This window comes from Hyperolius riggenbachi, chromosome 3 (genome assembly GCF_040937935.1).
Source record: "Hyperolius riggenbachi isolate aHypRig1 chromosome 3, aHypRig1.pri, whole genome shotgun sequence".
Taxonomy (NCBI): domain Eukaryota; kingdom Metazoa; phylum Chordata; class Amphibia; order Anura; family Hyperoliidae; genus Hyperolius; species Hyperolius riggenbachi.
The window spans coordinates 129741320-129763784 of NC_090648.1; the positions used below are offsets into that span (position 1 = coordinate 129741320).

Here is a 22465-nt window from a genome sequence, read left to right on the forward strand (position 1 = left end):
GCAGATCATCATACACACATGATTTAACTGACATTCATCTGCAGATCTGCAGATCTGAAAATCCATCCTGGTGGATCTGATCTGCAGATGAATGTCAGTTAAATCATGTGTGTATGATGATCTGCAGATCTCATAGACTATCATTGCAATTTGCAGGAATGGATTTTTGGCAGGAACAGATCTTTGGCAGGAACAGATCTTTTGTGTCTGTACAGCATCTGTGTGTGCAGCATCTTGCAAAGATTTTTTTCTGATGTGGAGTTCAGCTCCATAGAAAAGACTGTGTAGAGTATGGCTCTCATACTACATGAAGGGTGGTAAGATTGGTCTGTGATCTTTCAGTTTCCAAAGACTATAGTCTGATGTCTGTATGTGGCCTAAGGCTAAAAGGATTTGAGGCAGAGGATCAGCAGGACAGCCAGGCAACTGGTATTGCTTAAAAAGAAATAAATATGGCAGCCTCCATATCCCTCTCACTTCAGTTGTCCTGTAAAATGCGTATAGTGTGAACTGAGCCATAGGGAAAGATGGACATTACTTTGAAAATCAGTTGTCCTTTCAGTTATAACTGAGAGAAACTGATTAACCACTTTGTCCTTTGATACAGTATATCTACGTCAGCTGTGGCTCTCTCCAAGCCACAGCCACGTAGATATACTGACCTGCCTGCAGCCCTGTTGTGCAGGAACAGGTGCGCTTCAGAGCGCACCTCCCAGCACTAACAGCTGCAATACTAATTGGTGAAAGGGAAAATGTTCTCTTGTAGCCATTTAGTGGGACATCTGGCTGGCCCTTATGGGGGTGTGTGAACCCCTGGTGGGGGGTAAAATGTGCAGCTGGGGGGGGGGGGATAAAGTAAGAGGGGATACAATTTTATTTAATGTGCATAATTTTATACTGGGGCAGATCTGGCTATAATGGTGGGGGGGCCCTAATCCAGGGTGCACCCGCTAATCCTGAGGGTGCATCTGGCTATAATGGGGGACCACTATTCCTGGGGACACATTAGTTATAATGAGGGGCAGTAATCCTGGGGATACATCTGTCTATCTATACTGGGAGGTGCCAAACAGAGGACACATCGGGCTATACTGAGGGTGACTGATATTGGGAACACATCTGGCTATAGGGGGGGGGGGGGGTCTGATACTCGGGACACATTTTGCTATGTATACTGGGGGACATAATACTGATGACATGTTTTTATCTTCTGTGGCACTTTTATTTTTAAACTGGAATTGATAATAACTGAGCAAAAATGCATGTTTTTCATTTCCCCCCTCTTTTTCCCATTAAAATGCATAGAAAACTTTTTTGGTCTAGGGACAAAATACCCGCCAATGAAAGTCTAGTTTGTCCTAAAAAAAAACGATACCTAGATCATTTAGGTGTCGTGAGTAGGGATACAGTTATGGCTGATTAAAAAGGGACATAGCTAAATCGTCAAAATTGCTTTAGTCAATAAGGGGAAAACAAGGTCTGGATGCGAAGTGGTTAAGTGTAAAAGGACCTTTTGCACTATATCTTCTCAGGACAACTGATTTTCAAAGTAAGGTCCATATTTTCCTATGGCTTAGTTCCCAGTATATGGTTTTAACTGAAATCTTTTTTATAATGCACTGCTAGGGTAAGTTAGGGCTGTGGAGTCGAGGAGTTGGATTCGGAGCAATTTTGGGTACCTGGAGTCGGATTTGGAGGTTTCATAAACTGGGGAGTTGGAGTCGGATGTTTTTTGTACCAAAACCACAGCCCTGTTAAGTTTTAGAATAAGGAGTCGGAGTCTAAGCTACTTTGGGTACCTGGAGTAATGCTGGGTACACACTATGAGATTTTCTGGTCGATTTACTGTCCGATCGATTATTTCCAACAAGTCCGATTTGCTTACCGAGCGATTGCCGAGCATTTTCCGATCGATTTACTGTGCACCTGAATAGAAAATTGATCGGAAAGCAAATCGGACATGTTGGAAATAATCGATCTGACAGTAAATCAGTCAAAAAATCTCATAGTGTGTACCCAGCATTAGAGTTGAAGTCGGTGGTTTCATAAACTTCTAAGTCAGAGTCGGATGATTTTTGTACCGACTTCACAGCCCTTGATATAGAGAATACCACAATGTGATCTGAAAATCACAGACTAGCTTAGCATAGTTTATGATATGTGTTACAAGTAATCATGAGAGTACTTGGGTGGGGTTCAGGGTGTACTTGAACTTGTCATAGTCTATGACAATGAGATTGGTATTTTATATAATCATAAAGGAATGTTTGAAAAGCACTTATACACACTGAGAACACCTAGCAAATATGTACCTGTCAAGTGGTGCTTGCAAAGGGTACTCTGCAAACGCCATTATCAGTGGGCTCACACTGTAATAATGTTTTGCAACAACAGTATACAGGTGTGGCAGAGGCGTGACAGGGGTGTGTCTTTTGACACAGTGCGCTCTGAAAGATGTCCCATCATCCCTCTTTCTCATCTTACAAAGTTTTGAGATATGCTTAGGCAAACGCAGGGGGGGCGGGGGGGGGGGGATTACAGCTGCCCACAATCCCCCTCAGATAGAGTGATTAGATTTACGCTGGTTCAACCTGGGACGGGGGATGGGGGGGGGGGATGGGGGCGAAAAATGGGTGTGGCCATGACATTGTATGGGCGGAACTAACATAATGATGTTACAATGAGGCATAAGAAAGCAGTGTTTACGCCATGATGTGGTCAGATGTGGTTTCGCATCATGGGTGTGCAGAAACTGTGTGATGCTATTTAATAGTATACCGTAACCCCAAAGCAGCAAGCATAGCCAACTATGACCATTAAATAATAAATGCAGCAACAGTTACCCCAGACACCAGAAAATAAACGCACTGGGCTCTATTCATAAAAGGTTACTGCAAGTTTTCCGCTCAAAACAGCGAATTTTCCCGTCCATTTAGCAAAGTGGGCATTCATAAAAGCTGTTCCCGCATGAAAATCTACAATCCCCCAGCAGAGCGAGAAATTTCCGCCTTCTCCAGTGTTTTTCTAGATTTATCTAGAAAAAAGTAACAAAATGGCCATTCATAAAGTTTAGAGGAAGCGGTATGTGGACGGGAAATACCGCTTCCTCTGATTTTGCGGATTACATACAAGTGAATGGGACAGACCTCCCAGAGAGAGCAGTGCACGGAGGGACTCTGCCGGCTGAAGTGTTTCCGCATGCCTTCCGACAGCTTACCGCCAGCCTTCAGCAGGAGATCTCCGCACTTGCATCGCAGCTGGCAAGATTTTTATGAATTACCACCCAGAAGTCTAATTGGGCTCTATTCATAAAACATTTGTGGCGAAAAAACTCCTGGAGGGAAAATACCGCAGCGGTATTTTAGACTTCTGGGTGGTAATTCATAAAAATCTTACCAGCTGCGATGCAAGTGCGGAGATTTCCCGCTGAAGGCTGGCGGTAAGCTGTCGGAAGGCATGCGGAAACACTTCAGCCGGCAGAGTCCCTCCGTGCACTGCTCTCTCTGGGAGGTCTGTCCCATTCACTTGTATGTAATCCGCATAATCAGAGGAAGCGGTATTTCCCGTCCACATACCGCTTCCTCTAAACTTTATGAATGGCCATTTTGTTACTTTTTTCTAGATAAATCTAGAAAAACACTGGAGAAGGCGGAAATTTCTCGCTCTGCTGGGGGATTGTAGATTTTCATGTGGGAACAGCTTTTATGAATGCCCACTTTGCTAAATGGACGGGAAAATCCGCTGTTTTGAGCGGAAAACTTGCGGTAACCTTTTATGAATAGAGCCCATTGTCCCTCTTTCTATGTAAATATATGTATTTCTCTACTTAAAAATGTGTTTGATTGACTCTAAACTTTATTCCCATCCTTTAAAGAGAACCCGAGGTGGGTTTGAAGAATATTATCTGCATACAGAGGCTGGATCTTCCTATACAGCCCATCCTCTGTTGCTATCCCAAACCCCCCTAAGGTCCCCCCTGCACTCTGCAATCCCTCATAAATCACATCCACGCTGCTGACAAACAGCTTGTCAGAGCTGGCTGTGTTTATCTCTATAGTGTCAGTCTGCTACTCTCCCCGCCTCCTGCAGAACTCCAGTCCCCGCCTGCATCCCTTCCCTCCCTGCTGATTGGAGGGAAGGGACGGGGCAGGGACCGGAGCTATGCAGGAGGCGGGGGAGCAGCTGAGACTGACACTACAGATGTAAACACAGCCTCACAGCATGGCTGTGATTTATGAGGGATTGCAGAGTGCAGGGGGACCTTAGTGGGGTTTGTGATAGCAACAGAGGCTGGGCTGTATAGGCAGATCCAGCCTCTGTATTCAGATAACATTCTTTAAACACACCTCAGGTTCTCTTTAAATTGATATATTACTAATTGTAAAATGTTAATATGAAGGAAAATGAACCAGGATAGAAAGGGCCAGTGTGGTTTGAATTATAAACAACATATTTTCCTTATGAAATCTTTATGGTATGCATGACTAGGGGTGTGCTGGGGGCGTGATCAGAGGTGTGGCTTTAGTGTCCCTATTTCTCATCTCAAAAAGTTGGGAGGTATGCATTAGCAGTGCCTCAACTCCATCGAACTAGCCAGAAGACCTGCATAATTCATGTCGTTGACAACACATCTGTGCCCAGCAGGCATATATTTCTAGCACAATGGGCTCTATTCTCAAAGAGCCAAAAGTACCGCAAAATTTTACCGGTAAATTCCCGCCAGCGGTAAACTCCGCATTTTTTTAGCATTCACTAACATTTTCCGCATGTTTGCCGCATGCGGGAAAAAAGATGCGGAAACAGGCATTATTCATGCGGGAATCATGCGGTAAAAAGGTCGCATGAAAAAGTGTTTAAAAAAAAAAAGTTAAAGTCCACCAAGCACAGCCCTTAAGCCTCCACACTTCATTAAAGTCAATGGGATGCGGAATATATCACCTACTTCTTGTAGGTGATAAAAATTCGGTAATTAACGAAGAAAAGATGCGCCTGAACATCTTTGAGAATTGATCTTTTATTGCGGAAAATACCGACTTTTGCGGAAATTTTACCGCATGAATCCCGCACTTTTATCACACTTTTTCCGCATGCGGAAAAAACATGCGGAACATTTTGAGAATCCCAACTTGCCGGTATTTTGGGTGCAAACTTCCCGCATGTACTTTACCGCATGCGGGAAGTCTTTGAGAATAGAGCCCAAGATAGAATATAGGAAGTCCGCATTGGCGCAGAGGCCCCGCCTCCTCCGGACCTGCGGCTATACAGGGCAAGGTGAAGCAGGAGATAAGAGGATGACACACAGCAGCGAGAACTCTGACGTGAACAATGACGTCGGTATGTGATTGCCACGCCCATGGGTCTGGGAGAGCCAGTGTTTCGGCCAATTAGAGCGCACAGGGGAAGCGCTGGGCCGGGCTGGGCGCGGTGTACGGGGAAAGTCTCGGCGGGCGAAATCTCGCGGGGCGTGAAGGACTGTAGGCGACTCGGCCGGAAGTGGTTGCAGTTCTTGGTGATCTTGTCTTACCGTCACCGGGCCGGGGCTAGGAGAAGCAGCGGGACGGCGCGGGGATACGAAGCTCGCTCCCCGGCAATATGAGCTTCCTCTTGTGAGTTCCGGGCCACACACTTCCCGGGCCAGCGGAGGGCGGCGGAACGCGCATAAAGCAGAAGTTGTCCTGGGAGGAAGTGGGGGGAGGTGGCTGTCAGGCCTGTATACATTGCCGGTGTTCACCTCAGTATATGAGAGCAGAGCTGAGTGTGCCCAGCCAGCAGTAGCAGTATGGCAAGCACCATGCTGCCAGTGTATGGGCCTGTGACTGGGGGAGGGGGGTGCATAGAGCATGCAAGCAGTGTGGGTAGATGCTCTGTGGGAGTAGCATTAGGGGCAGTTGAAGGTAAGGGAGTTGTAAGTCTGGAGTGGTAAAGTATTAAGAAAGGGGTGCTAGTCTACTTTAGGGGCCCCAGCAGGAAACCTCATTGGGAACAGTTCTCTAATCACAGCACCTTTTACAGTGTGTAGGGTTGTGATTGGCCAAATAGTGTAGATGTGTCTTACTACAACCTGTTTGAGATGGTGCTGTCCACCCACTATCCACTCATGTTAGAAGTATGTCCCTATGAGGTTTCCTGCTGGGTCCCCTAAAGTTGACCAGCGCCAAGAAATGTGGTCACAAGTGGGATGCTATTTATGAGGCCAGGTTCACGCTGGATCTGCTGCTGGACAATTTCTTGCATCATCTGACATGTAGGAAGGGCTTGCTTTTCGATGGCAATGGAGATTTGTCTGATGTAACATGTCTGGTTTTGGCTGAAGAGGAGTCTAGTGACACTGGGGGATATCTACACCGCACTTAGACCTAGATTAGTCATGAGGGTTTATGTATCATAATGGGGTGTCTAAAATATTAAATTAGAATGGAGGAAGTATAGAGAATGAATGTGCTAATAACTGTGTAAATATCTTTTAGTGTGTGGTGCGTGAAGAGTGCAGTTCAGACTATATCAGAAATATGAGGATGATCAAATTAATGAAAGAGTGGTAATTTAATTAGTGAAGACTAATTGGTTGCATGAATAGTTGTGGGGTTGTATTGGGAGTTTGTACATTTGAGTTAGAGTGGACCTGAACCCTTGCACAAGGAAAACACAGATTAATCCATCATGCGTGTATCTAGAGTTTAGCCTTTCTAAATCCCCCTCATCTCTGACTAATCACAACTGTAATTTGATCTTTCAGCTGTGTCAGCACAGCAATCTTGGTAGAGCAGCTAATTTGTAAATACAAGATGTTAACCCTATTTCTGCTTCCATGAGAGCAGGAAGTAGACACTGCAGATTTATTGCAGGAGTTCTACGGGCTGTAATAAAGGTTTTTCTGTAAAGGTTATGCTGTTACTTATCTTTTATAGCAAAGAGGAAGTTCTGAGTTCAGGTCTGCTTTAATAAGGTTGCTGTAGAATAGGTGAGCTGAAGAGATACAGTATAATCGGACTAATGGCTGTGTGCAGGTAGGTTTGCTCTTCAGTGACAGCAGTGCCACAGTAAACGTGCAGTACCGAAAGAACTGTGGGTGAGTTCCAGACAATGTCAAGAAGTAGGAAGGCTGAATGGATAGTGTAACTGCATTGCAGGGTTAATTTAGTTTGTGATATAGCCTTAGGACAAGACATTGCTGACATTACAATGTAAATTGAATACAAATAATTAAGGTCAAAAGATGTGATGGAGGTAATTGCGTTTTTGTTTAGAGTATACAGGTAGGTATCTCAGCTAGTAAAGGATTCTTTAGAAGATGCTTAAGAGGTAACAAGAGAAAAAAGGGACATAATGATGTAAAAGTTGCAGCTCTAATCTGGAATTCTTTGGAGAAACAGTGTAGTATGATTAGGGAGATTTTTATTTTGAAATATGAAGAGAATTCTCCAGAATAATGCTGGTTTTTAAATGCTTCTAACCAGCAGTAGTCGATCGTCGAAAACCTTCAAACCCAAGAAGAACATACCAGAGGGATCTCACCAGTATGAACTCTTGAAACATGCAGAGGCCACACTTGGAAGTGGGAATCTTAGACAAGCTGTGATGTTGCCAGAGGGAGAGGATCTCAATGAATGGATTGCTGTTAACAGTAAGTACTCCATGCCTACAGTCTTGTCAGAAAGGCCACATTATCTTGCTATGATGCGGCTGCGATTTTCATGGCAGGTCTTTAACTGTAGTATGTTCTTGTGTATATACAGTGGTTTGCAAAAGTTTTCAGCCCCCTTGAAGTTTTCCACATTTTGTCATATTACTGCCACAACCGTGAATCAATTTTATTGGAATTCCACGTGAAAGACCAATACAAAGTGGTGTACACGTGAGAAGTGGAACGAAAATCATACGATTCCAAGCATTTAAAAAAAAAAAACGAACTGCAAAGTGGGATGTGTGTAATTATTCAGCCCCCTGAAGACAAACATTTTATAGAACCACCGTTTGCTGCAATTACAGCTGCCAGTTTTTTAGGATATGTCTACCAGCTTTACACATCTAGAGACTGAAATCCTTGCCCATTATTCTTTGCAAAACAGCTCCAGCTCAGTCAGATTAGATGGACAGCGTTTGTGAACAGCAGTTTTCAGATCTTGCCACAGATTCTAGATTGGATTTAGATCTGGACTTTGATTGGGCCATTCTAACACATGGATATGCTTTGTTTTAAATCATTCCATTGTTGCCCTGGCTTTATGTTTAGGGTTGTTGTCCTGCTGGAAGGTGAACCTCCGCCCCAGTCTCAAGTCTTTTGCAGACTCCAAGAGGTTTTCTTCCAAGATTGCCCTGTATTTGACTTCATCCATCCTCCCAACAACTCTGACCATCTTCCCTGTCCCTGCTGAAGAGAAGCACCCCCAGAGCATGATGCTGCCACCACCATCATATCTGACAGTGGGGATGGTGTGTTCAGAGTGATGTGCAGTGTTTCTTTTCCGCCACACACAGCGTTTTGCATTTTGGCCAAAAAGTTCCATTTTGGTCTCATCTGACCAGAGCACCTTCTTCCACATGTTTGCTGTGTCCCCCGCATGGCTTGTGGAGAAAAACAAAAGTTTGCTTTCTTAAAACATGGCTTGTGGCAAACTGCAAACGGGACTTCTTATGCTTATCTGTTTAACAATGGCTTTCTTCTTGCCACTCTTCCATGAATGCCAACTTTGTGCAGTGCACGACTAATAGTTGTCCTATGGACAGATTCCCCCCACCTGAGCTGCAGATCACTGCAGCTCGTCCAGAGTCACCATGGGCTTCTTGACTGAATTTCTGATCAGCGCTTTCCTTGTTCGGCCTGTGAGTTTAGGTGGACGGCCTTGTTTTGGCAGGTTTACAGTTGTGCCATTCTCCTTCCATTTCTGAATGATCGCTTGAACAGTGCTCCGTGGGATGTTCAAGGCTTTGGAAATCTTTTTGTAGCCTAAGCCTGCTTTAAATTTCGCAATAACTTTATCCCTGACCTGTCTGGTGTGTTCTTTGGACTTCATGGTGTTGTTGCTCCCAATATTCTCTTAGACAACCTCCTGAAGCCGTCACAGAGCAGCTGTATTTGTACTGACATTAGATTACACACAGGTGCAGTCTATTTAGTCATTAGCACTCATCAGGTGATAGTATCAAGGGGGTGGTATGGGCGCTCCTCAAATTGTCACAATGTCCACTCCTTAAATTTTATATATATTGTCTCCACACTGTTGGATGGATCGCTATACAGTGGGGATAGCAATTCCCCTCTTTCTAATGTTCCACGTGATGTCTGTACAGCGCTCACTCCCCACAGTCATATACCCACAGGTTGATCACACACAGTTCCACATAATGCCGCTTTGTCCAATCTCTTGCAAAAATATGCTCTCACCAATGTGTAGGGGCTGATTTACCACAGATCAGCTAAATACGCTTTTCATCCAACTCCATATCTGCCCTCCTCATACTGGCATCTCCGCTTCAGTTGCACTTGTTCCTCAAAGAGAAGAGAAGGCCAATGTACATAGCATAAATCTGTTATGGTCCACAGTGCTTCCAAACTCTATGTAGTGCAAAGTGAGTACACCTCCATACAGTGGCAACAAACTCCACACCTTGTGACCGTGCCTACAACTGCCACCAGATCAACAGATACCCCTAACCGCTCACCAGATATTTTGCTGACCTCACAGGGACCAGCAATCAGCGCTTTTGGTGTCAGTTTTGGAGCTTTCCGTTGGATGCTATTGTGATACCTGCAGAGCTGATATATAACTCACATAGCGTAATAACGTTTTTATTCCATCATAAAAAATTAAAAGTTACACTCACATTTGATAAAATAGTATGCGCATATCATAAAATTCCCTTGGACGTCCTCACCGCCGCTCAGTAAGCGTCTTCCTGTCTGCCGCTTAAGCGGCGGTGAGGACGTCCAAGGGAATTTTATGTTAGGGGTATCTGTTGGTCTGGTGGCAGTTGTAGGCACGGTCACAAGGTGTGGAGTTTGTTGCCACTGTATGGAGGTGTACTCACTTTGCACTACATAGAGTTTGGAAGCACTGTGGACCATAACAGATTTATGCTATGTACATTGGCCTTCTCTTCTCTTTGAGGAACAAGTGCAACTGAAGCGGAGATGCCAGTATGAGGAGGGCAGATATGGAGTTGGATGAAAAGCGTATTTAGCTGATCTGTGGTAAATCAGCCCCTACACATTGGTGAGAGCATATTTTTGCAAGAGATTGGACAAAGCGGCATTATGTGGAACTGTGTGTGATCAACCTGTGGGTATATGACTGTGGGGAGTGAGCGCTGTACAGACATCACGTGGAACACTCATCAGGTGATGTCTATGGGAAACTGACTGCACTCCGAACAAAGGGGGCTGAATAATTACGCACACCCCACTTTACAGTTATGTATTTGTAAAAAAAAAAATGTTTGGAATCCTGTATGATTTTTGTTTCACTTCTCACGTGCACACCTTTGTATTGGTCTTTCACGTGGAATTCCAATAAAATTGATTCATGTTTGTGGCAGTAATGTGACAAAATGTGGAAAACTTCAAGGGGGGGCCGAATACTTTTGCAAACTACTGTATGTCTTTGAGCCCTACATTTGTAATCATTGCAGCTGACATTGCTCTGGCAGGCAAGGATAGTCCCTGCTTGTTCAGCTTGAAGTGGAATGTACTGTCCTTAGCAGAGGAAAATTGAGGCTCTTTACAGCACTGTGGGTAAAAGCAATCAACCAAAAACATCCACCATGGTGATTGCTTGACATTTTTCTCTTTTGACATTCTCAGAAGATAGCTCATGATGTGTGCTTTCTCATCTAGATGCTCCCACAATGCTTGCCTGTTTTTTTCAAACATGCTTCTTCTCAATCTTCTGGATACCATCTCTGTTTGTTTGTTTGAGCAGAAATTAAACGTCTGACTGTACATGTGATCTACATATCCTTGCTTTACAATACTTGCTAGCATTGAATCTTGCATTTGTTAATCAGGCAAGCATTCTCAAGGGATATCCTGCCCTGCATTTTGATTGGGCTGCTCTATGTGCAGTCTCTTAGAGCCCGCTGAGTTCTTTAGAATTGCATTTTTGTTACCACTAAGCAGTCTAGAATTAGTACTTTTACCTACTTCAAACAATGGATTTATTGGTATGTCTTTGATTTTTGTTGTGTGTGTGTGTTTTTTTTTTTTTTTATCCATACGAGGTAAAGGAGAGGGTTGGGCATTCAATGTAATTTTATGAATTTTGGCAATAAAGTATACTTATAAGATCCTTTATACTTCTTTATATTATTGGGGTTGGTATTATTTCTAGTATTGTGAGCTGCTCTTGCATTTGGTACATGGAGATGGCATGCCTGACTGCAAAGCTTTACTGTCCCATGTGCAGAGTGCAGTGTGCAACACCTCAGAGGTGGAGAAATTATTATTCTCCTTGCCAGCAGTCATACAGAATTGCATCATCCGCTTTGGATTGAGCTGTCTTTTGAAACTACTTACTGCATGCATCTTTTGGTTCGAAATTTGTCAGTGGAATTTGTCATGTCTTTAATTTGAAAAAGTACAGTATTTGAATGCATGGTGAGATACCCTCAGGCTAGATTCACAGTGGGACGTTGCATTTTGATGCCACGTTAAAGTCGCACCGCAAGCTTACAACACAACGCGCCAAAAAAGTGGCAACGCAGCGTTACCGTCGCATACAGCAGATGCAGTAAAAAATACAGGCAATGAAAAGTATGCTTCCAAGTCATTACTGAGCATGTGCAAACAGTCCAACGCAGCTAATAACGTGTATAACGCACTGCATACAGTACTTTTACTTAATGTGCAGCGTTAGACACCAATGCAACGTGTGCACTGTGAACAGGGCATTGATTTTTCATTGCAGTGAGTTATTCTGCGTTAAATGTTGTTTTAACGCGCGACTTTAACGTCCCATTGTGAACTTAGCCTCAGTCCAGGCCAAACTTTGATTAAACCAATGCACCTACACATTACAGCAGTAAGAGATGCGATTTAAAAATGCTTAGAAATACCTTAGTTTTAGGGGAGGGGGGGGGGGAGTGAACAGCAGTGGTCACATGATATAATCTCGATTTAGAGTCATGGCTCTCCAGTACCATATTGCCTTGTGAGAAGGGAGGTGTGGTCAAGCTGCTACTCATCGCTTCCCACCCCCCACCCCCGATCCAAGTGTTGCCAGAACAATGATTTTTAATCTAGCTAAGACGTTTAAATGTTGTTCTGTTAAGTTGTGTCGTTTGGGCACTGGTATTTAGCAGCCAAGGCATTTGGTGAAAAGGTCTGTATGCCCGTCAAGAAATGCATCTCAATGGATGACATGGCGTGACAGCTGTTCTTTGTTTTGACAGCTGTATACTCCTGAGGTCGACAGCTGGTTGTCATTTCGACTTTGACAGAGCTATAATTAAAGTGACGTCCCCTTACAGCTTTGCCCACTTTAAGATGATCAGTTCTTTTAGTGGCCAAAACAGGGGGGTATAATAAAGCTTTCTAAAACTCAAAGCGAACGCCATGTATTTTGCTTTGAATCCTGTCTGAAGCAACAAATTTAATTTAGATCCATTGATCCACTCTGCAGTATCAGGCCCAGGATGTAACTGCATAAGCATAAATCGCTATTTGACCTCAAATATGTCAGCCTCTTCGCTATTAGTATGAAGTCCTACTTTTGTTACGTACCAAACTTATTCTTCAACATTACCTAAGCCGTTACTGTTGCTAAAGTTTTTGGTAAGGTGATTAGATGGCTGCTGGACATGCAAAGTATGATCTGATAATAGGGAAACTTATGCTTGCTACAAATGAAATGCAGCAATAAAGCAGTCAATTATGTGTTATGAAATTATTGTAACAGTCGGAAATCAAGTCTTCCATTACTGTGGAATCAAGAGTTTTAAGGAAATGATAGTTTAGAAATTTCGAGGAGATTGGTTATTATGAAAATATTGTGTACTGGAAGCAACCTACACATAGCTTTGCAAACAATAAATTTTTTTTTTTCTAGTGATTGTAAAGCGAATAGTTTGCTAGATCTGGCCAGCACGGTGACATAGTGGATAGCACTCTCGCCTTGCAGCACTGAGTCCCTAGTTCAAATCCCAGCCAGGGCACTGTGTGCAAGGAGTGAGTATGTTCTCCCCTTGTCTGCATTAGTTTCCTCTGAGGACTCCAGTATCCTCCCACGTCCTAAAAACATACTGATAAGTTAATTGGCTTCCCCCTAAAAATCATTCCTAGACGACGATGGACATAGGACTATAGATTAAGAGCTCCTCTGAAGGACTGGTAGTGCCAAGACTATGTACTCTGTACAGTGCTGCAGAAGATGTCCAGTGTTTATATAAATACTAAATAATAATAATGCACCTAAAATTATGACCAGTATTAGAGTAGTGCCACCTAGTAGCAGGGCTGTGGAGTCGGTCCAAAAATCCACCGACTCCGACTCCTCAGTTTAGGATTCCACCGACTCCGACTCCACGACTCCGACTCCTCTAATTTGCATATTACAATTTTGTTGATTAAAAGTATGTAACATGAAATTCGTCTCTTAACTGCCAACGCTTAGGAATTTTACAAGACAACTGAAGTGAGAAGGATATGTAGACTACTATATTTATTCCCTTTAGACTAAAACTAGTCCTTGGTAAGAGTACTTGTAAAAGGTACAAACCGGAACAAAGAACATCTATCAGGCCCTAGGCAATGTAAGTGTGGGTACATGTAAGAATGATGTGCAGGTACTCTGCAGGGGAATGAGGAGATTGTAAACAGACAACACCTCTGTGTTCAATGTGAACAGCATCCTCAGTGGATTCCCTGCAGCTCTGTGGGGAGTGCATATGTAGAGTATAGTACTACTGTGTAACAAAGTAAACCTGAGACAGATGAAATTAAAGTTTTATACATACCTGGGGCTTCCTCCAGCCGCCTTCAGGATAATCAGTCCCTCGTTGTCCTCCTCCACCACCTGGATCTTCTGCTATGAGTCCAGGTACTTGAGCCAGTGAGGCGTAGTGCGCATGCACACACTCCGCCGCCAGGAGCATACTACACCTGTGCAGCACTATTGCGCAGGTACAGAATGTTCCTGGCTGTGGGAGCGGCATGCGGCCGGACAACGCTGACTGGCTGAATTACCAGGACTCATAACAGAAGATCCGGGTGGTGGAAGACAGTGAGGGACTGATTAGCCTGAAGGGGGCTGGAGGAAGCCCCAGGTATGTATAAAACTTTACTTTTCATCCGTCTCAGTTTCCCTTTAATTTGTAGTCACCAAACCAAATTTTAATAACATATCAAATTATTTGATTTCATCAGCAAAGGGAGTGCATACATTTGCATAAATCAGCATCAATGCAGAATTATTTCCATCTCGTTGACCATCTCTATTAGTGACACAGCTACACATCAGGCTTTATTCTTACAGCATAGATGTTATTTAGTATATATAAGAGATTCCTGTGTACACATATATACAGTCACAATCAGATATGTATATCTGACTTTAAAAATACGGGGACTGCTTTATTGAAGCAGCATAAGTAACTAATTTTGATTGGTTTATTTCATTTTTGTAGACTAAGCACAGCTATTACTGTATATATACTGTATATATACATTATTTTTAATGACTTTTATCTGAGAAATAGAACATTTTATCATATTTTCTATTTTAATTACAGTTACAAATTCATTAGGAGTCGGTGCATTTTTCCCCGACTCCGACTCCAGGCACCCAAAATTGCCCGACTCCACGACTCCAACTCCACGACTCCAACTCCACGACTCCGACTCCACAGCCCTGCCTAGTAGTGTAACATTTGGAGTCATAGAGTCGAAGCCATTTTGGATACCTGCAGTCTGAGATGATGGTTTCAATTAACTGAGGACTTGGAGTCGGATGATTTTTGTTCTAGTTTCACAGCCCAGGTAAGAATTAGACTAAGGAGTCTGAGCAATTCTGGGTTCTCGGAGTCGGTGGTTTAATAAACTGAGGAGTCAGAGTTGGAGTCGGATGATTTTTGTACAGACTGCGCATCCCTGGTAACATAATGTGATGTCTGGCAAGCACACAGTGCCCGTACATAGTTCTAGTCTACCCTGGTTGGCCAAGTATGGGAGAAGCCAAACTTATAAATGGCTAAGTCAAAAGGAGTCCTAGTTGTGTGACCGCTGAGACCTCATACTAAGGTATTGTCAGCGCCTAGAGGCAGAATGCTATATTTTAAGACTTTGGTTTGGTTTGGTCAGCACTGTAGAGGTTAAACAATACTAGTTGCCTGGCTGACCTGCTAATTTTCTGCCTCTAAAACATTTAGCCATAGACCTTAAACAAGCTTGCAGTTAAGAGGTTTAAAGCGTACCTGAACTCAGAACTTCCTCTCTACTCTAAAAGATGTACAACAGCATAATAACCTTTAAAGAAAAACATTTCTTTGTTACAGCTGATATAAATCTGCAGTGTCTACTTTCTGCTTTCTTGGAAGCAGACCTATTTCTAATGCTGGGAATACACGGCTGATTTTGAGCCGTTAACCACTTGCCGACCGCCCACAGCCCATGGGCGGCGGCAAAGTGGATGCCTTAAGGACCGCAATACGCCTTAGGGCGTTGCGTCCTTTTCCTATGCCGGGGGAGCGATCGCATCATTGATGACGCGCGCTTCCCCCGGCAACTGGCTCCGCCCACCCGCCGTAACATCCCGCCGGCCATACGGAAGCGCCGGCGGGATGTTAACCCCGCGATCGCCGCTACAAAGTGTATAATACACTTTGTAATGTATACAAAGTGTATTATACAGGCTGCCTCCTGCCCTGCTGGTCCGAGGGACCACCAGGGCAGGCTGCAGCCACCCTAGTCTGCACCCAAACACACTAATCTGCCCCCCCTGCCCACCCCCCAGACCCCTGTTTGCACCCAATCACCCCCCTAATAACCCATCAATCACTATCTGTCAACGCTATTTTTTTTTTTTATCCCCCCCCCCTGCCCCCTCCTGATCACCCCCCCCACCCCTCAGATTCTCCCCAGGACCCCCCCAACCCCCCCCCCCCCCCTGTGTACTGTATGCATCTATCCCCCCTGATAACCTGTCAATCACCCATCAATCACCCCCTGTCACTGCCACCCAACAATCAGCCCCTAACCTGCCCCTTGCGGGCAATCTGATCACCCACCCACACCAATAGATCGCCCGCAGATCCGATTTTAGATCACCTCTCAAATCCATTGTTTACATCTATTCTCTCCTCTAAACACCCACCAATCACCCCCTATCACCACCTGTCACTTTTACCTATCAGATCAGACCCTAATCTGCCCCTTGCGGGCACCCAATCACCCGCCAACACGCTCAGATTGCCCTCTGACCCCCCCTTATCAATTCGCCAGTGCATTAATTACATCTGTTCTTCCCTGTAATAACCCACTGATCATCTGTCAATCACCTATCACCCATCAATCACCCCCTGTCACCCCCTGTCACTGCCACCCATCAATCAGCCCCTATCCTGCCCCTTGCGGGCAATCTGATCACTCACCCACACCAATAGATCGCCCGCAGATCCGACATCAGATCACCTCCCAAATCCATTGTTTACATCTATTCTCTCCTCTAAACACCCACTAATCACCCATCAATCACCCCCTATCACCACCTGTCACTGTTACCTATCAGATCAGACCCTAATCTGCCCCTTGCGGGCACCCAATCACCCGCCCACACGCTCAGATTGCCCTCAGACCCCCCCCCTTATCAATTCGCCAGTGCATTAATTACATCTGTTCTTCCCTGTAATAACCCACTGATCACCTGTCAATCACCTGCCAATCACCTATCACCCATCAATCACCCCCTGTCACTGCCACCCATCAATCAGCCCCTGTCATTGCCACCCATCAATCACCCCCTGTCACTGCCACCCATCAATCAGTCCCTAACCTGCCCCTTGCGGGCAATCTGATCACCCACCCACACCATCCGATCGCCTGCAGACCCGCAGTCAGATCACCTCCCAAGTGCATTGCATCTGTTCTCTCCTCTAAACACCCACTAATTACCCATCAATCACCCCCTGTCACTGCTACCCATCAGATTAGACCCCCATCTGCCCCTAGGGCACCCAATCACCCGCCCACACCCTCAGACCCCAGCCCTGATCACCTCGCCATTGCATTACTTGCATCTATTCCCCCCACTAATCACACCTTGAGACACCCATCAATCACCTCCTGTCACTACCTGTCACCCCCTAGCACACCTACCTATCAGATCAGGCCCTAATTTGCCCCGTGTGGGCTCCTGATCACTCGGCCAAACCCTCAGATCCCCCTCAGACCCCCTTCCGATCACCTCCCCAGTGCATTGAGTGCATCTATTTTCCCCTCTAATCACCCCCTGAGACACCCATCAATCACCTCCGGTCACCCCCCTAGCACTCCTATCCATCAGATCAGGCCCAATACAACCTGTCATCTAAAAGGCCACCCTGCTTATGACCGGTTCCACAAAATTCGGCCCCTCATAGACCACCTGTCATCAAAATTTGCAGATGCTTATACCCCTGAACAGTCATTTTGAGACATTTGGTTTCCAGACTCCTCACGGTTTTGGGCCCGTAAAATGCCAGGGCGGTATAGGAACCCCACAAATGACCCCATTTTAGAAAAGACACCCCAAGGTATTCTGTTAGGTGTATGACGAGTTCATAGAATATTTTATTTTTTGTCAAAAGTTAGCGGAAATTGATTTTTATTGGTTTTTTTTTCACAAAGTGTCATTTTTCACTAACTTGTGACTAAAAGTAAAATCTTCTATGACCTCGCCATACACCTAATGGAATACCTTGGGGTGTCTTCTTTCTAAAATGGGGTCACTTGTGGGGTTCCTATACTGCCCTGGCATTTTAGGGGCCCTAAACCGTGAGGAGTAGTCTAGAAAACAAATGCCTCAAAATGACCTGTGAATAGGACGTTGGGCCCCTTAGCGCACCTAGGCTGCAAAAAAAGTGTCACACGTGGTATCGCCGTACTCAGGAGAAGTAGTATAATGTGTTTTGGGGTGTATTTTTACACATACCCATGCTGGGTGGGAGAAATCTCTCTGTAAATGGACAATTGTGTGTGAAAAAAAAAATCAAACAATTGTCATGTACAGAGATATTTCTACCACCCAGCATGGGTATGTGTAAAAATACACCCCAAAACACATTATACTTCTCCTGAGTACGGCGGTACCACATGTGTGGCACTTTTTTACACCCTAAGTGCGCTAAGGGGCCCAAAGTCCAATGAGTACCTTTAGGATTTCACAGGTCATTTTGCGACATTTGGTTTCAAGACTACTCCTCACGGTTCAGGGCCCCTAAAATGCCAGGGCAGTATAGGAACCCCACAAATGACCCCATTCTAGAAAGGAGACAACCAAAGGTATTCCATTAGGTGTATGGCGAGGTCATAGAAGATTTTATTTTTTGTCACAAGTTAGCGGAATATGACACTTTGTGAAGAAAAAAATTCAAATCAATTTCCGCTAACTTGTGGCAAAAAATAAAATCTTCTATGAACTCACCATACTCCTAACGGAATACCTTTGGGTGTCTTCTTTGTAAAATGGGGTCATTAGTGGGGTTCCTATACTGCCCTGGCATTTTAGGGGCCCTAAACCGTGAGGAGTAGTCTTGAAACAAAAATGACCTGTGAAATCCTAAAGGTACTCATTGGACTTTGGGCCCTTTAGCGCAGTTAGGGTGCAAAAAAGTGCCACACATGTGGTATTGCCGTACTCGGGAGTAGTATAATGTGTTTTGGGGTGTATTTTTACACATACCCATGCTGGGTGGGAGAAATACTTCTGTAAATGACAATCTTTTGATTTTTTTTTTTACACACAATTGTCCATTTACAGAGTTATTTCTCCCACCCAGCATGGGTATGTGTAAAAATACACCCCAAAACACATTGTACTACTTCTCCAGAGTACGGCGATACCACATGTGTGGCACTTTTTTGCACCCTAACTGCGCTAAAGGGCCCAAAGTCCAATGAGTACCTTTAGGATTTCACAGGTCATTTTGCGGAATTTGATTTCCAGACTACTCCTCATGGTTTAGGGCCCCTAAAATGCCAGGGCAGTATAGGAACCCCACAAATGACCCCATTTTAGAAAGAAGACACCCAAAGGTATTCCGTTAGGAGTATGGTGAGTTCATAGAAGATTTTATTTTTTGCCACAAGTTAGCGGAAATTGATTTGAATTTTTTTCTTCACAAAGTGTCATATTCCGCTAACTTGTGACAAAAAATAAAATCTTCTATGACCTCGCCATACACCTAATGGAATACTTTTGGTTGTCTCCTTTCTAGAATGGGGTCATTTGTGGGGTTCCTATACTGCCCTGGCATTTTAGGGGCCCTGAACCGTGAGGAGTAGTCTTGAAACCAAATGTCGCAAAATGACCTGTGAAATCCTAAAGGTACTCATTGGACTTTGGGCCCCTTAGCGCACTTGGGGTGTAAAAAAAAAAGTGCCACACATGTGGTACCGCCGTACTCAGGAGAAGTAGTATAATGTGTTTTGTGGTGTATTTTTACACATACCCATGCTGGGTGGGAGAAATAACTCTGTAAATGGACAATTGTGTGTAAAAAAAAAAAATGAAAACATTGTCATTCACAGAGATATTTCTCCCACCCAGCATGGGTATGTGTAAAAATACACCCCAAAACACATTATAGTACTTCTACTGAGTATGGCAATACCACATGTGTGGCACTTTTTTGCAGCCTAACTGCGCTAAGGGGTCCAAAGTCCAATGAGCACCTTTAGGCTTTACAGGGGTGCTTACAATTTAGAACCCCCCAAAATGCCAGGACAGTGAACACACCCCACAAATGACCCATTTTGGAAAGTAGACACTTCAAGGTATTCAGAGAGGGGCATGGTGAGTCCGTGGCAGATTTCATTTTTTTTTTTGTCGCAAGTTAGCAGAAATGGAAACTTTTTTTTTTTTGTCACAAAGTGTCATTTTCCGCTTACTTGTGACAAAAAATAATATCTTCTATGAACTCACTATGCCTCTCAGTGAATACTTTGGGATGTCTTCTTTCCAAAATGGGGTCATTTGGGGGGTATTTATACTATCCTAGAATTCTAGCCCCTCATGAAACATGACGGGGGGTCAGAAAAGTCATAGATGCTTGAAAATGGGAAAATTCACTTTTTGCACCATAGTTTGTAAACGCTATAACTTTTACCCAAACCAATAAATATACACTGAATGGGTTTTTTTTAATCAAAAACATGTTTGTCCACATTTTTCGCGCTGCATGTATACAGAAATTTTACTTTATTTGAAAAATGTCAGCACAGAAAGTTAAAAAAATCATTTTTTTGCCAAAATTCATGTCTTTTTTGCTGAATATAATAAAAAGTAAAAATCGCAGGAGCAATCAAATAGCACCAAAAGAAAGCTTTATTAGTGACAAGAAAAGGAGCCAAAATTCATTTAGGTGGTAGGTTGTATGAGCGAGCAATAAACCGTGAAAGCTGCAGTGGTCTGAATGGAAAAAAGTGCCTGGTCCTTAAGGGGTAGAAAGACTGTGGTCCTCAAGTGGTTAAGATGGCTCCATAGATAATTTCCGACATGTCTGATCTCCCGCCTGATCGTTTCGCCGCTCGATTCCTGATTGAAGTGAATGGAAAAAGATAAGAATAGGGAGCGGAAGATAAGAGAAATGACTGCGGAATTGAGTGGCGAAACGATCAAGCGGGAGAATCGAGCGGCAAAATCGAGCAGTGTATGCCCAGCATAATATCCTGTGCTTGCAAATGAACTTATCTGCGGTGGCACTGCTTATGTGCCTGTCAGCTGCCACAGCTCAGGGATCAAATTACAACTTGTGATTAGACACAGATGAGGGGGAATTAGACAGGCTAAACTCTCTAAATACATACGGTGGGCATTTCTGTATGTTGTCTTTATGTCCTGTGCAAGAGTTCAGGTCCACTTTAATAGGACTTCAGTTGCAAGCTACATGTTTGTTTTAGGTGTGTGATCCGGATACTACTGCAGACAAAGAGATCAGCAGGGCGTCTGGTATGGTTTAAAAGGAAATATGGCAGCCACCATGTTATTCCTAATAGTTCAGGTGTCTTTTAAAAGTGATTTGTAACATTCAAAAATAAGAAAAATTGACTAAAAATAGTTGGTGCCCCAAATATATATGTAAACCTCCTTTTTTTTTTTTTTTTTTTTTTTTTTTTTTTTTTTTTTTTCTTTAAAAAAAAAAAAAAAAGCCCCTATATGTCCTCCAATTTTTTTTTTTTGCCCAGTCTGTGTGCCTTTTCTCTGAACTGTGTTGAACTGTGCAGTGCCAACATGATTGTGGGAAGTCCTTTTTTTTTTTTTTTCTCAGCTATGGTAACAAGCTTATCTCAAAATGCATCTAAAGGTAGCCATACATCTAGTGATGATGGGCAGGTTCGACCAAGAGACAAATCTCTCTAAAAAATCTGATTAGAGAGAGATCTGTCGGCTGCGCATATAACGCAGGCTTGATTCCAGATCAATTTCATGCTGAAATCGATCTGGAATCGTCCCTGTGATGCCGCCTCGCCGGCCTGATTCTGTCCCCTTCATGTTCACACGCGCCCACATTACTCCGGCAACCACGTGGGCCACATGTATGGACGGAGCCAGCGGAAGACACAGACAGGTAATGTACGGTGCACAGGGGCTGACATTGGACATGGGGGGGGGGGGGGGGGGGCAGAGTCAGGGGTTTTGTCACGTTCATTGCTTGTCCCAATATAGCGCACCATTACCGCCGCAACTGATTGAGAGTCGACCCTACATCTTGCGGCATGTCCGACCTATTCATGCGACCAATTTCAGCCCAAAATGGGTTGTATCGTCGATTAGGCATGCACTTGGCAGAAGCATTGTCACTTTTGGCATTACAGAGAAACAGTAAAAATGGAAACAAGCAGAAGTATACTTTTCTATTTTCATATCACATTTTTCTTAGAGGACTTACGAGCCCAAATAAAAAAAAAAAAAAAAAAAAGTTAAGTACCTGCCTGAAATTTGAATGCACGGAGGACGCCATCCGCACCCTCCGTGCACTTCCGCTGGGTCCTTGCAGTTAAATTGTCCCCCCCGGGCCGCTCCCGACCCCACAGCCCGGGTCAGGCTCTCCTGCCTCTAGCAAAATGGCCCCGGGCTGTCAGGTCGGGAGCGGCCCGGGGGTACAATTTAATTGCGGGGACCCGGTGGAACTGCACGGAGGGTGCGGATTGCAATCAAATTTCAAGCAGGTACTTAATTTTTTTTTTTTTTTTCCTATCTGGGCTCATAAGTCTTTTAAAGAGAGCCTGAGCTGGGCTCATATAATAAAAACACAAACAAACTAGGCTACCTACAGA

The 22465-nt window shown here is 44.1% G+C and overlaps 1 protein-coding gene and 1 non-coding gene across 3 annotated transcripts in view; both read left to right on the top strand.

Annotated features, from left to right (window-relative positions):
- Window positions 1-5441: 5441 nt before the first annotated feature.
- LOC137563016 (MOB kinase activator 1A) overlaps window positions 5442-22465 on the top strand; it is a 47646-nt gene continuing 30622 nt past the window's right edge. The window contains exons 1-2 of one of the 2 annotated variants that reach the window (XM_068274938.1): window positions 5442-5606; window positions 7461-7624. In XM_068274938.1, the coding sequence (XP_068131039.1) occupies window positions 5593-5606; window positions 7461-7624 (178 nt within the window). In that variant the 5' untranslated portion in view covers window positions 5442-5592. Of the gene's footprint in view, window positions 5607-7457; window positions 7625-22465 lie in introns of both variants that reach the window. The other variant, XM_068274937.1, reaches the window with a different exon arrangement.
- On the top strand, window positions 12468-12587 carry LOC137564867 (small nucleolar RNA SNORA26). The gene has a single exon (XR_011030930.1). It is a non-coding gene; the product is annotated as a small nucleolar RNA SNORA26 (small nucleolar RNA).